A 12236-nucleotide genomic window follows, 5' to 3' on the forward strand; every position below is an offset into this window, starting at 1 on the left:
AATTAATATGCACCAATAAAAAAAGAACAAGAACTTGAAACATCTTATTGTACCCAAAAGTAAGAAAGTCTTTAAGGCCAATGTGGACAAGTCAGGATATAGAAGCCAGCCTGGAGAGGTTCCTGCCAGCCAAAGCAAGGACAACCTGAGCATCAAACAATGGTCACAGAATATGATCCACTGAGCACAATGAAGTTGCAAGTCCATACTAACATAAATAGAAAAGGAACAGGAAATAGTTATAGAATCCCAAAGTACCTCCACACAAAGTACTTACTAATTACAGAGGGCGGAAGAAGAACTTTACAGAGGAGAAGCAAGGCAGAAACTACCTTAACCCAGGATCAAAGTGAACATGGTATGCAAGAGCACAAATTCTATAATACATTACATCTTTGCGAGAGAAATTTGAATCCTGGTGGATAAGCAGTTAGGAGCCAGGTAGTCAAAGCACTCACAGAACAGTACCTCTGGAAAGATGCTATGCCAGAGACTCATTAATGACATTCAAGTCACCTTCTGGGGTCTCAAAAGCAGCTTCATCTTAGTTTTCTGGACTTTACTGGCTGTTGTAATCACAGTTTTTAAAATCTAAATAGGAACCTTGCTTAGACAATTAGTTAGAAGGCAAAAGATCACTATTAAAGAGCATCTTCCTTTCCAATAGTCACCTGCAAAAAAGTTTCACATGAAAAGCATTTTTTATTTATTTTCCCCCTCCCCCATATAGGGGACTGAATCCAGGGCATGTTACCACTGAGCTTTCTCCAGGTCTTTTTTTTTTTTTTAATTACTTTTTGTTTTGACACAGCACCTCACTAAGTTGCACAGACTGGCCTTGAACCTGCAATCCTCCTGCCTCAAGACCGTGAGTAGCTGGAACAATAGGCGTCTGCCACCACATCTGGCTAATATCTTTTTCAGAACTAGTACATGAAGATGCACTATGGCTGGGCATATCACGCGCTATGAAACAATCTGCATGAATTCAGTAAACTGGATAGGTCTACTCACAGTCACTGTACAAATTAAAGGAAAGGAACTTCAGAGTAGTCATGAGGAGGGTTTTCGGCTCTGCAGAGCTGTGTGCAAAAGAATCCCAGTGCTTCCTGAGGAGGCCACAGCAGTGGCTGAGACTGAGGCTCCTGCTGCAAAGTCTGTTGCCTGAAGAAGTTACACTGCACGACTCACTTCCACCAAGTAAACATGAGGTTCTTTCTGGGTTCCTCCTTCCCAGAACAGTAGAATTGTTCTAAATTTAGTACATTTTCAGTGAATTCAAACATAGACTTTCACTACTTCCTTTCTGAAATCTGTTTTGTTACTTCATCATGCCACACCTCACTAATTTAAAGAAGTCTGCTGAGAGAAAAAACTTTATTGACTAAATTGTTAATTCAGGGTCTCTAAGACAATTTAGAATTATTTCTACAAAGAAACCTTCAAAACATAACCCAAAGACACAATCTAAACAACCTTATACTTAAGTATAAAAAAGAAACTTCTTTCTAAAGTCTTTTTAAACTTCGTTTTACCTTTGTGAATACATTTCAGAAAATGAAATAAGACTCTTATTAAGCACTAAAGATGCCTCTGTTTCTATTTTTAAGGATAGCCCATTCTGTCCAATACATAAATCTAAAATATGAACTCTGACACCTGTCAAAAGCACTTCTATTATAATCAGATTTGAAAGAAAGCAGGTAAAGAAAAGAGGGCAGAGAAGTAAATCTGGTAAAGGCCCCTCACTCTACTACCCCTGTGCTACAGCTAGACTGAAGCCATTTTATTCTTAGGGAGGAACCAGAGAAATTTCAAACAAGCTACAAATAAAGTACAATCCTGTCTTGACATTACAGCTCTGTCTATCTGAACAGTGTCTACTACACATCCTCCTAACAAAGTCAGGGTCAATGGAGCCTCCTAGTAGTTACGTTTGCTTCCATTGAAAAGGCTATCCAAAAGCTCTTTGATAAACAGGGTGGAGAGGCTAGAGAGAGACCCCATATTGTTCTGGATCTTCCATGCCTGTTTTATGCCTTCTGTCTATGGCTAGGCTCTCCTGAGGGGCAGCTCCTCCACCTACCATACTTGATGGTGTGCATCTGAGGCCCAGCAGAGTCTTTTAAGAACTAGCCTATGGGTCAAGCATGCACTAGTGCTGGTAATACAGATTTGAGAGCTCTAAGAGTAGGGCCACATCTCTTCTGTTCCTTATAGGAGACTCAAGCCTATAAGACAACAGGAAGTGAATGCATGACAGTGGACTGCTTGGGTGGGATACTGTCACTCAAACTCAAGAGGAAGTTAACTGTGTGAGCAGCTGAGTCCCAGTTCATGGCTGCTCCGTGTCTACTCTAAGCAAAGCAAATTGCTGGATGTCTGCTGTGCCATCAAGAGACATAAAGCTGGGTGACCAGGAAGCAAAGGTAAAGCAGCAGAGCACTCTTCTGAAACCAACTAGTATTTTAAAAACACAGCAGAAAAAAATGACTTTCTTGAGAGGGAGGAAAAGAACTGGGAAAGAGAGATGGTGAATATGTTGGAGACAGAAACCATTACTGGAGGGACCAGGCCCTGCAGTGGGACCAGAGGAGGACACAGACAGAGGAAAAGCTGAAACTAAGAGACTGAAAAAATACAGGTACAGCCTCAGGTAGGACGGAGGGCCTGAGTCCATACCGGGTGGTAGACTTGCAAAGGACAGGGGCCAAAGAGAGGAAAGACTGGACACAGGCATGCATCTCCCCAGCCCTCGAAGGCCAGGCCATTCTAGTTTTGCAGGCCACATGGTCCTGCTGCCCAACAGTCCCACCTGATGATCCCATGACTGCCTCTTAACATCCTCCTCATTTTTTGCCACCAAGATAAATTCTATTAAGTTCTATGTCTTGACTTAGACATCAGGTAGCAAAACACCACAGAACGTCCTCAGAAACTAGCCAGGCCTATTCAGGAAATCTGGGTCTATGGCTACCCACTGTTCCCTCACCCACTCCTTTGTGCCTAGCAAAAGAACTGACATAAGGTGGGTGATTATTTAAAATCCAGAGGCAGGAAAAGTGGGAGCAGATAACTGCAAATGAGCAATGGGTGTTTATATCTAAGGTTTCCTCCCCTTCATGCACAGCTCAGATGGGCTGAGGAACTTTCATTTTGGGGAAGAAAGTCAGGCAACCTTGGAAATCCCAGGATACGGAGCAAGAGGTGACAAGCTCATCAGGGTGGCAGAAGGAGCAGCCAAGCACTGGCCTTTTCTTGTAGCAGATACAACATAAATGCTACTTTGACCCCTTGCCCTAGAAACCTTAATGCAAAATGTTCATTTTCTAAGAAAAAAGTTTTCTCATTCTTGTTGCCCCTGGGGACTTGTGTGGACAGCTCTGCCAAGATTAGCCACAGAAGACATTTCCCTAATGTAGAATGGAGAGCCCCACAAGACTGAAGAGAGAAAGGTCAAATGGGGTACCAGACACACCAGAGAAAATTAAGTAGACCCTGGTCCTTCATGCTGGAAAGTGTTCAGGAAAGCAAGAGGATAAGGGGAAGGGGAGCCTAGCCTATAAACATGTATAAATACACTATACCAGGCAAGAGCCTCAACTTCCAGAGCTTCATAATTTGTAGTTCTGTCTCTTAAATTCTCTGGTGTCTGAAATCTTTGTTCTATGATCCAAAGTTGACATTCATCAAACCACAGCAACTACAGCAGTATCTTATCTTATGAAAAAAATAAAAGGAAGATAAGCACACATTTTACACTTTTTTTTTTTAAGCTATAAGATGGCAAAACATTTCTCAGCAAATTAAAGTAGGGAGATCACATTAAAAACATGGATGAGGAAAATACTCCAAAGCTACAGGAAGTGTGCAGCAAGGCTGCTTTCTTACTTATTTCTCAAGATCAACAAAGCAGAGAGGTGAGGACTGTTGCTGTTACTTTATATATGAAGCCAGAAAAAGTCAGTAACTTTTTAAAGATATTGTCACAGAGGAAGCCTAAGGTGCATTTTGCTAACCAGTAATTCACACCATATGTGAGTTCTCTGACTCGAACAAAACTGAACCTTTGTCATGCCCACATACCAACACACACAGGGTTGATCCTGTCATCCTTGTCTCACAGGTTTTACGGCTCCATTATTTATAGAGTGACCCCTTCCTTTAACAGCTGAAGTCTCTCTTCATTTCTAACAATGTTTCTATGCTTTCAAGTCTATTTTGTATCACACTAATATTTCTATACCCATTTTCTTATGATCAGTATTTTCCAGGTGGACCTTTTTCTAATACCAATTATAATTTTAAACTTCCTAGGTATTTGTGTTTTAGGTGTGAAAAAAAATAAACACCATAACTTTCAAAATACATTCATTCTGAGAATCTTTGTCATTTGCTGTAATTACTGATAATTCTGAACAAATTATTATATTTTGTGACTTCTACCATGATTTTATTATTATTATTATTTTTCCTTATTTTAAACCCATTTTCCCAAGTTTTTACTTATCAGGTTTTCTGTATTTTTCCTTTAAATTTAGTCAGAAGTAATGCCTTCTCTCTATATATTTCTAGTGGCTTTAAAAAAATACCCACGTGTAAGCCTAAGTCAAGGAATCTAAGACAGATGTGACAGCTCTTTCCGTCTTCCTCAGAGCACCTTTCTGCCTTTCATGTGAAACTGGGCTGGCACTTCAGTACCATCTGGTTTTTTTTTTTTTTTGGCAGGGGTGGGAGTTGGGGAACCAGGAATTGAACCCAGGGACACTTAACCCCTGAGCCACATCCCCTGCCTTTTTATATTTTATTTTGAGACAGCGTCTCGCTAAGTTGCTTAGGTCTCACTAACTTGCTGAGGCTGGCTTTGAACTTGTAGTTCTCTGCCTCAGCTTCCTGAGTAGTTATAGTCATGCACTGGTGACCGGCTACCATATTGTTTTAACTACCTCCCAGATTCACCCTTTGCTTAAATAATCAATTCTTTAATCTACAAACATATATTAACTAATTGCCCTTCTCATTGTTGATACCAGCCATTTTTGCATAATTCCTTTGTAGTCACTTAGTTAACTCATTCAAATGAGATTTTTTTTTTTACTTTAATTTTATTTATTTATTTACTTTTATGTGACGCTGAGGATCGAACCCAGTGCCTTGCACGTAGTAGGCAAGTGCTCTACTGCTAAGCCACAACTCCAACCCCTCAAATAAAATTTTAATGAACACTTAAATAGGCCAGGCATTGTCCTGGGTGTTAATGATACAGAAATGAAATAAACAAAGCCCCTGTTCTCATGAAATTAAATGACAGTGGGTTCTTAACATTTTTCTTTCTGAATATTTTTGTTTTTCTGATAGCATTTGAGTGGCAAACTCTCACAGTTTCGATCTATATTTTATCCTCACTGTTGAATAACAACAGTTCAGCTGGGTACAGATTTCGAGGTTCAAAGTTTCTTTCCTTAGGATTCCATTCCACTGTCTTCCAGAATCTATGGTTACTGATGGAAAGTCGCTATCTTTCAAATAGTCATCCTCATAATTATCATCTTACCATTTTTTTTCTTATTTTTAAGACTCTGTAATACCACAATCATATCATAATCTTGAGTTTGGATTGGTCCTACATAGACCATTTTAAAACAACATCCCCCTACTTCCTTATAACATCCATATGTATTGTGTGATTTTTTTTTTTCCAGAGCAGAAAGCTCACTTCAGAGAAATTAAGCAACTTGTCCAAACTCACATACCCAATGCTCACACTCCATACATCCCATGCTCTGAATACACTGTACTCCTGGCTCCTGCTTCCTAAGCACACACACTTTAAAAACTAAAACAGGTCAAGATTAATGCTGGGCCCATCACTACAGAAATGCAAGAAGGACTATTATTCTCTAACCATGAATTAAAATATCAAAACTAGTCAAAAAAGGGTACAATAAATGCGACAAAACATCTGAGACATAAATTTGTTTTACAAACATCACATTTTACAAAATGATCACATGACTAAATCATGTTCCTCCCTAGGCAATGGTATCTTCAACTTTGAAACCTGAGAGTTTAACCTCAAAGAACTGCCTCAAACACTCTAGCAAAAGCTAACTCTTCTCAGATGTGGTTAAAATTATAATTCAACCAATAGATATTTAGAAAAGAAAACAGTAAAAACCATTGTTTCACCTGTGCTACTTCTTCAAAATCTTCATGACGTTTCTGCAAAGCTCTGGCCCGATGAAGAGATTTCCCCACACCTGTATGTTTGCTCAGAAATGCTTCTCCATGGTTCTCGATCCAATCCAGCACCTACAATGAAATATAGCCACATGTGCTATAAAAACAATGTCCTAACTTGTTTAATGTTTAGGGCTATCCAATGAAGACATGGTCTGTTGTCAAAACTCTGTAAGAAATAAGTAAATCAGGAAAAAAAATTAGAAGTAGTACTTGGATACTAATTTAATATACTTGATAATTATATCTTGCATCAGCTTTCCCACCAGGACTTTAATCAGCTCTTAAATTAAAAGTGTAGATCTTTCTATGTATAAATATTACATGCAATAATGATTAAATTAAATCTCACCTACTTTTATGCACAACTGAGCCACGAAGCTAACTGGATTTTGTATAAGCAAAGGGCTATCAAGCCAGAGGGGATCAGTTTAACTTAACATTTTTTAAAGGCTCAAAGCTTCACAATTCAGGCAACTCAATTTTAACTGCAGAGTTATTTTTTTCCTCTTTTTTAGAAGACTCAAAACACAAAAGTAAAATCTAAGAAAACAAAACACATGCCAGAATTCTTGCTTTGAAGGACAACTTATTCTACAAATCAAGATACTGCAAAACCTAAGCATTCTGTGAATTTAATTACTTAAGCAAAGTTCTTACTAGTTGAAATCTACTACATTAAAGAAAAAGGAAAGCAAAGCAGTGCAATCTGATATTTTAAAGTTTATATGTGGGACTAGGGAGTTCTTATACTTGAGAAATCATCCAGAACAGTGACAACATCTAATGAAACTGTACACTACATCAAATGCAAACTTTGTTTCTCTCTGATGGAGAAAGGCAAAAGTTGGTGATGTCTTTAACTAAAAACACTTAGCTAAAGATTTTAATACTAAAATACATTTGGTAATGTGCTGCTAAAGTACTGAAAGCTCACTTGTACTTTGCATGTTTGTATTATGGTATCATCTTAGTCTATTCAGGCTGCTATAACAAAATACCTTAGACTGGATAATGTATAAGCAACAGAAATTTATCTCTTGCTCTGGAGGCCACGTTCAAAATCAAAGTGCCAGCAGGTTCCATGTCTGGTTAGGGATTGTTCTTCACAGATGATGCTCTCTACACATCCTCACAAGGCAGAAGAGTCAACAAGCTCCCTCAGGCCTCTTTTCTAAGGGCACTGATCCCACCCGTGACTTATCACTTCCCAAAGGCCACAATACTGCCTCAATGAGGACTTTGCTTCAACTTATGACCTGGGGAACACAAACATTCATGCCTTAGCAAGTAGCTAAACATGCAAACTGAAACAATCTTGGGTAGAAGAATAACAGCAGAGGCAGTGGTGTGCAGCATAACCTGGAAGCAGCTCAGCCACAACCTCTGCCAATAATAAAATAAAACAGGCTTAACTAGAGGTTCACTGCTGCTAAAAGGGTCCCTTGCTCTGCTCTCCCCTGCACATAGACACAGAACCTGATTGTGTGCTCCTGGGCAAGTTCCTCATCCTCTCAGATTCTGTTGCCCTTCCCTGCTCAATGGTGAGAATCACAGGGAGTTGTGAGTACTTAATACTCCATGAAAAGCATCTTCATATGAGTGAGGCAAATACATGGCACATTTGCTGTCCCCACCCATAATCCAGAACCTCTGGCCAGTTTCCTTCTATTTTTAGGTTCCTTGATGGCACAGGATATACATGTTCCATTGCTTTTTTAGCTAGTGGATGTTGCACACCATTTTTCTTTCTTGAGATTACAAACACAGCAAGAGAATCCCTGGGTATTGTCACATTCACCACCTGACTTCCAGGCAGATCTAAAGCTGCTGAGTTGTTTATATGACAGCATAAAATAGAGGTCCCATTCCCCTCCCAATGAAATGTTTCAACAACTTCACACCTGCTGCACCTCCAAGAACGAATGCATTTAGTGGAATGTTTTGCCTCTAGGCATGAGGCCAACCCTATGCACAAGGTAAATATGAAGAATTTTAAACATGAAAAGAATTTAGAAGTACATAAGAACACCCATGCTTACACCACATAAGATCTTCATGGAAGGATACGGAGACTTTGAAAAACCATACAGTATATTCTGTATATTCTTTAATTTAAAAAAAAAAAAAACCCAATGAGTAGCAAATCTGATGATTTCCCAGATTGACAGAAGATCCTAAATCAATGTATTTGTCTAAATACCGTTTTAAAGACATGCTTGTGAAACTCTTCAATTTAAAATATAAAAAGATTAGCAAGTCAAGGAAATTTATCATTGTTGTTCAGACATCTGCCTTTCCGATACCATCCATAGCCAGTGGTTGTCATCTGTGTGCTATGACCTGAGCCCCAAGAACAAGGTTGGCAGGGGTTTTGCTACTTTCCTTCCAAATTTGAGGAAAAGAGCAAACGCTGATCCCTGCCCGTGGTTACCTGGCTCAGAGACAGAAGAGAAAAGCTAGGAGACCAACACTACCTTCTCTGTTCAGAGGAGCCAATGTGAGCTCATCTCTCTGTACTTCGGTGCCCTCTAATGGACATAAATGACAATCCCAAGGTCAAGGTCACCCCAAGATTCAATGCCAACACTTAAAATACACAGACACTTAAGTCAAATGTCAGATGTGTAGGAAATCATGCAGATTGTGACGTCTGATTTCCTATTTCTAATGAAAAGGAAATCACAGCCCTAGCTAGCTACAAGATGAAATGTGATGATGGCAAGTGTGATAATCATCATTTATTAAATAATACTTACCTTGCCCCCTGAGCACCTGCTATTGAAGCAGGCATGACCTAAGGCTATGCCAATCCTCACAGTAAGCCACAGGGAAGCACAAATGCCACTCTCACCTTACAGAGGCAATGGGATGGAGGGTCCTGGGTTATGTCAGAGAGATGCCTGTCTACAGATTTGGACCCAGGAAGCCTGACCTTATGGCACATTCTCTTAAGCTCTAGCATCAGGCACATTCTGCCTCTTCTCTGAGTTGGCACAACTGACATATAAGTGTTATGAGAAGGTAGGAAAGAAAAGAGCTCCATTTTGGTTTCAGAACAGCTTAGGCTACAGGGGATAACCTTTGGGGAGATGACACTGTGATAATGGTGAGCAAACCTAGGTGAGAGCAAACCAGCTAGCACTCACAATTTTCTATGAAACACCCAGGACTGGACAAGTACTTATCCTCCCCCTGCAAGTGGCAGGTTTGTGGCCATCTTGTATAACCTTTCTGAAACACCTTTCAGTAATAAGGCTCCCCTACCTGATATCCACCATGTTTGGAGGATTGATATTCCTAATTATTATTATTTTAAGAACTTATACACAAACACTAACCCCTCTTGAAAGATATTTTCACAAAGCCCACCTCATAACAACATGCTCTATGAAGACCAATGCAATGCATCATGTTTTTTCTTCAAAATACATAGCTGCTTATTATTTAAAATACTACTAGAGCAGTTTTTAAAAAATATTTTTTTAGTTGTAGATGGACACAATACCTTTATTTTATTTATTTACTTATTTTTACGTGGTGCTGAGGATGGAATCCAGTGCCTCACACGTACCAGGCAAGCACTCTACCACTGAGCCACAACCCAGCCCCACTAGGGCAATTTTCTGTCATCAACATGTAATGTATTATTCCCAATGATTTCATGTCAATTATTGAGTCATTATTCTGTCCTATGCTTGAGAGGATAATAGGGACACACACAATTCTTTCACAAAAAGCTGTGAAATTTTTTCCAAAAATTGTTTCCAAAATTTACTTGGCAAAAAACTTGATCTAAGGGTATTAATAACCTTTAGTGTGGGTTACTGTACATTTGGCTTTGGAGATAGTACATGCATTTCTTTATGGGGGTGGGGGTAGGTGCTGCCCAGACTCCACGAGGAGCACCACAAGTCATATACCTTGCTACCTTCTAAATTTTTAAACATCTTGAATTCCAAATCATATCTATCCCCCAGGGTTACAAATAAAATAGAACAGACTTTTATTATTGTCCTCTTTAAGCCAGAAATTAAGACTCAGGGAAGTTAGCCTGCTCAAGAAAAGAGACCCAAATGTAGGCCTTTTCAATGCCAACCGTTATTTTCCAGACTCAACCCAAATTTGCAAATAGCACACCTCTAAGATTAGAGTTCCATCTCTAGGATTGCCATTTGTAAAAAAAAAAAAAAAAAAAAGAAACGAAACAAAAAAATAAGAAATATGATATAAAACAACCAAGAGCACATTAAGCTAATCTATTTTTATTGGTAACTCTGGATCCAAAGATCATCCAGAGAAAACATACAAATACTTGTCAATCTTAATTACCATTTAAAGAGACAATACATATTGAATAAGTTATAGGATTTTCTGTCTCATTAACAAAAGCCCTTGGGCTGGGTATATAGCTCAGCTGGTAGAGTGCTTGCCCAGCATGTACAAGGCCCTGGGTTCAATCCCTAGCACCACAAAAAACAAAACAATAACAACAAAAAGAGCCCTTTTTAAGTCACATTTTATGTACATAAAAATAAAACGAAAAGCTCCCCTGATCCTATATTCAATTTCAAAACTATAGAAAGCCAATGAAAAACAAAGTAATTCTAAAATACTATAAATTTCTCCTTTTTACAAAAATCAGATTTTTTTTTTTTCCAGTTACAAAATATGGATGTCCTCCCTGACCACTCTACGCTCTGTTTAAAACCCAAATTAATAACCTGGCTTCATGTATTTTAGTTACTTCCTTGTTCAACCACTGTTGACTTGAAACCAATCTAAAAATGGATGCATTGCATTTGGAGCTTTCTTGATTACAAATCAATGATATTTTAAAGATATAACAAAGGATGACTGATGTGCAAAGCAACATTACTTCAGATTTGCTAAATATAAGTAGGTGTCCAAGAAGGAGAAGTTTCACTTAGATAATGTTAATTTTTATTAAAGACTGGTGTTTAGCATTGTTGTGAGGATATCCAATATTATGGTATTAAAGTAAAAATCATGAATGAGACTTGAAGAGTAAAAAGACTTTTGAGTTTAAATTCCTGGAACCCACATACTCATCCTATCTTAAGTGGGCAGAGAGTTTTTCTCCCCAGCTCTCTGAGCACTGTCTTGATTATTCAGAAAGCACTGTCTTGATTATTTCCTCCCTCTTCCAGCATGACCTGGGCACCAATCCTTCACTTCAAGTGAGCAGCTGCCTGGGTCCAGCAAGGTCTGCAGCAGCAGCTGTGGACAGTAGGCTGGCAGATGCAGAGGCCAGAAGTCAGCAAGGAGCTCTTCTTGTACGCTTCCTTTTCCATGAATCGGCCTCAGGGACTGAACTCCAGCACTCTTCACATTGCTGTAGCTCTTCACATTAGGGGGCAGCTGCGGTTTGCAAGCTTTGCCCCAGCCTGAAAAGGACCCCTGAAAGGTTCCTTCTTAAGTGACATGTTGATTTTACACTCTGAGTAGCTCAGAAGCTAAGTATCCTCTCAGAATGGTGAAGTAGTAAAAACACCACAGAACTTCTTGGAACTTCAGCCAAGTCCCTGACTTTTCTCAGGCTTGGTTTTATTACCTGGAAAGTGAAGGGTTCTAGTTCCAAACCCAATGGTGTGCATGACATAACTTTTAAAAATAAAATGAAGAAGACAGAACTCAACATGCCCCATGGGCTTTGAAGGACTGAGGGAGAAAGCAATGTCATTTTAGAGTTGGCACTCAGAGCTGGCAGTGACAAGGTGCTCTCCACCAAAGCTCTTCAGTTCTTGTCACAGCAGCCAAACTCTCTCCATCCATTTGCTCATTGGATTTTTGAAATCAGAATTAGTCTGTTCTACAAATACAAGCAAATGTTTTTAATGTGGAAAGATGTTTTATAAATATGATTGAGAGGACATGACAAAGCATACCAAGCCTGGTATTTACTTGGGAGAAAGAAGTTATTTTTAAAAGTACCTCGGGCAAGTTATACACCACAAGTGTGACAGAGAACCAAA

At 39.1% G+C, this 12236-nt stretch overlaps 1 protein-coding gene across 2 annotated transcripts in view; it reads right to left on the reverse strand.

Annotated features, from left to right (window-relative positions):
• Positions 1–12236, reverse strand: part of Trio (trio Rho guanine nucleotide exchange factor) — a 339986-nt gene that overhangs the window by 158409 nt on the left and 169341 nt on the right. For both annotated transcript variants that reach the window (XM_058570740.1, XM_058570741.1), the window contains exon 10: positions 6190–6312. In XM_058570740.1, the coding sequence (XP_058426723.1) occupies positions 6190–6312 (123 nt within the window). The remainder of the gene's footprint in view (positions 1–6189; positions 6313–12236) is intronic.

This window comes from Marmota monax, unplaced genomic scaffold (genome assembly GCF_021218885.2).
Source record: "Marmota monax isolate L192 unplaced genomic scaffold, Marmota_monax_Labrador192_F-V1.1 WCK01_AAM20220418_F8-fsc00120, whole genome shotgun sequence".
Taxonomy (NCBI): Eukaryota; Metazoa; Chordata; class Mammalia; order Rodentia; family Sciuridae; genus Marmota; species Marmota monax.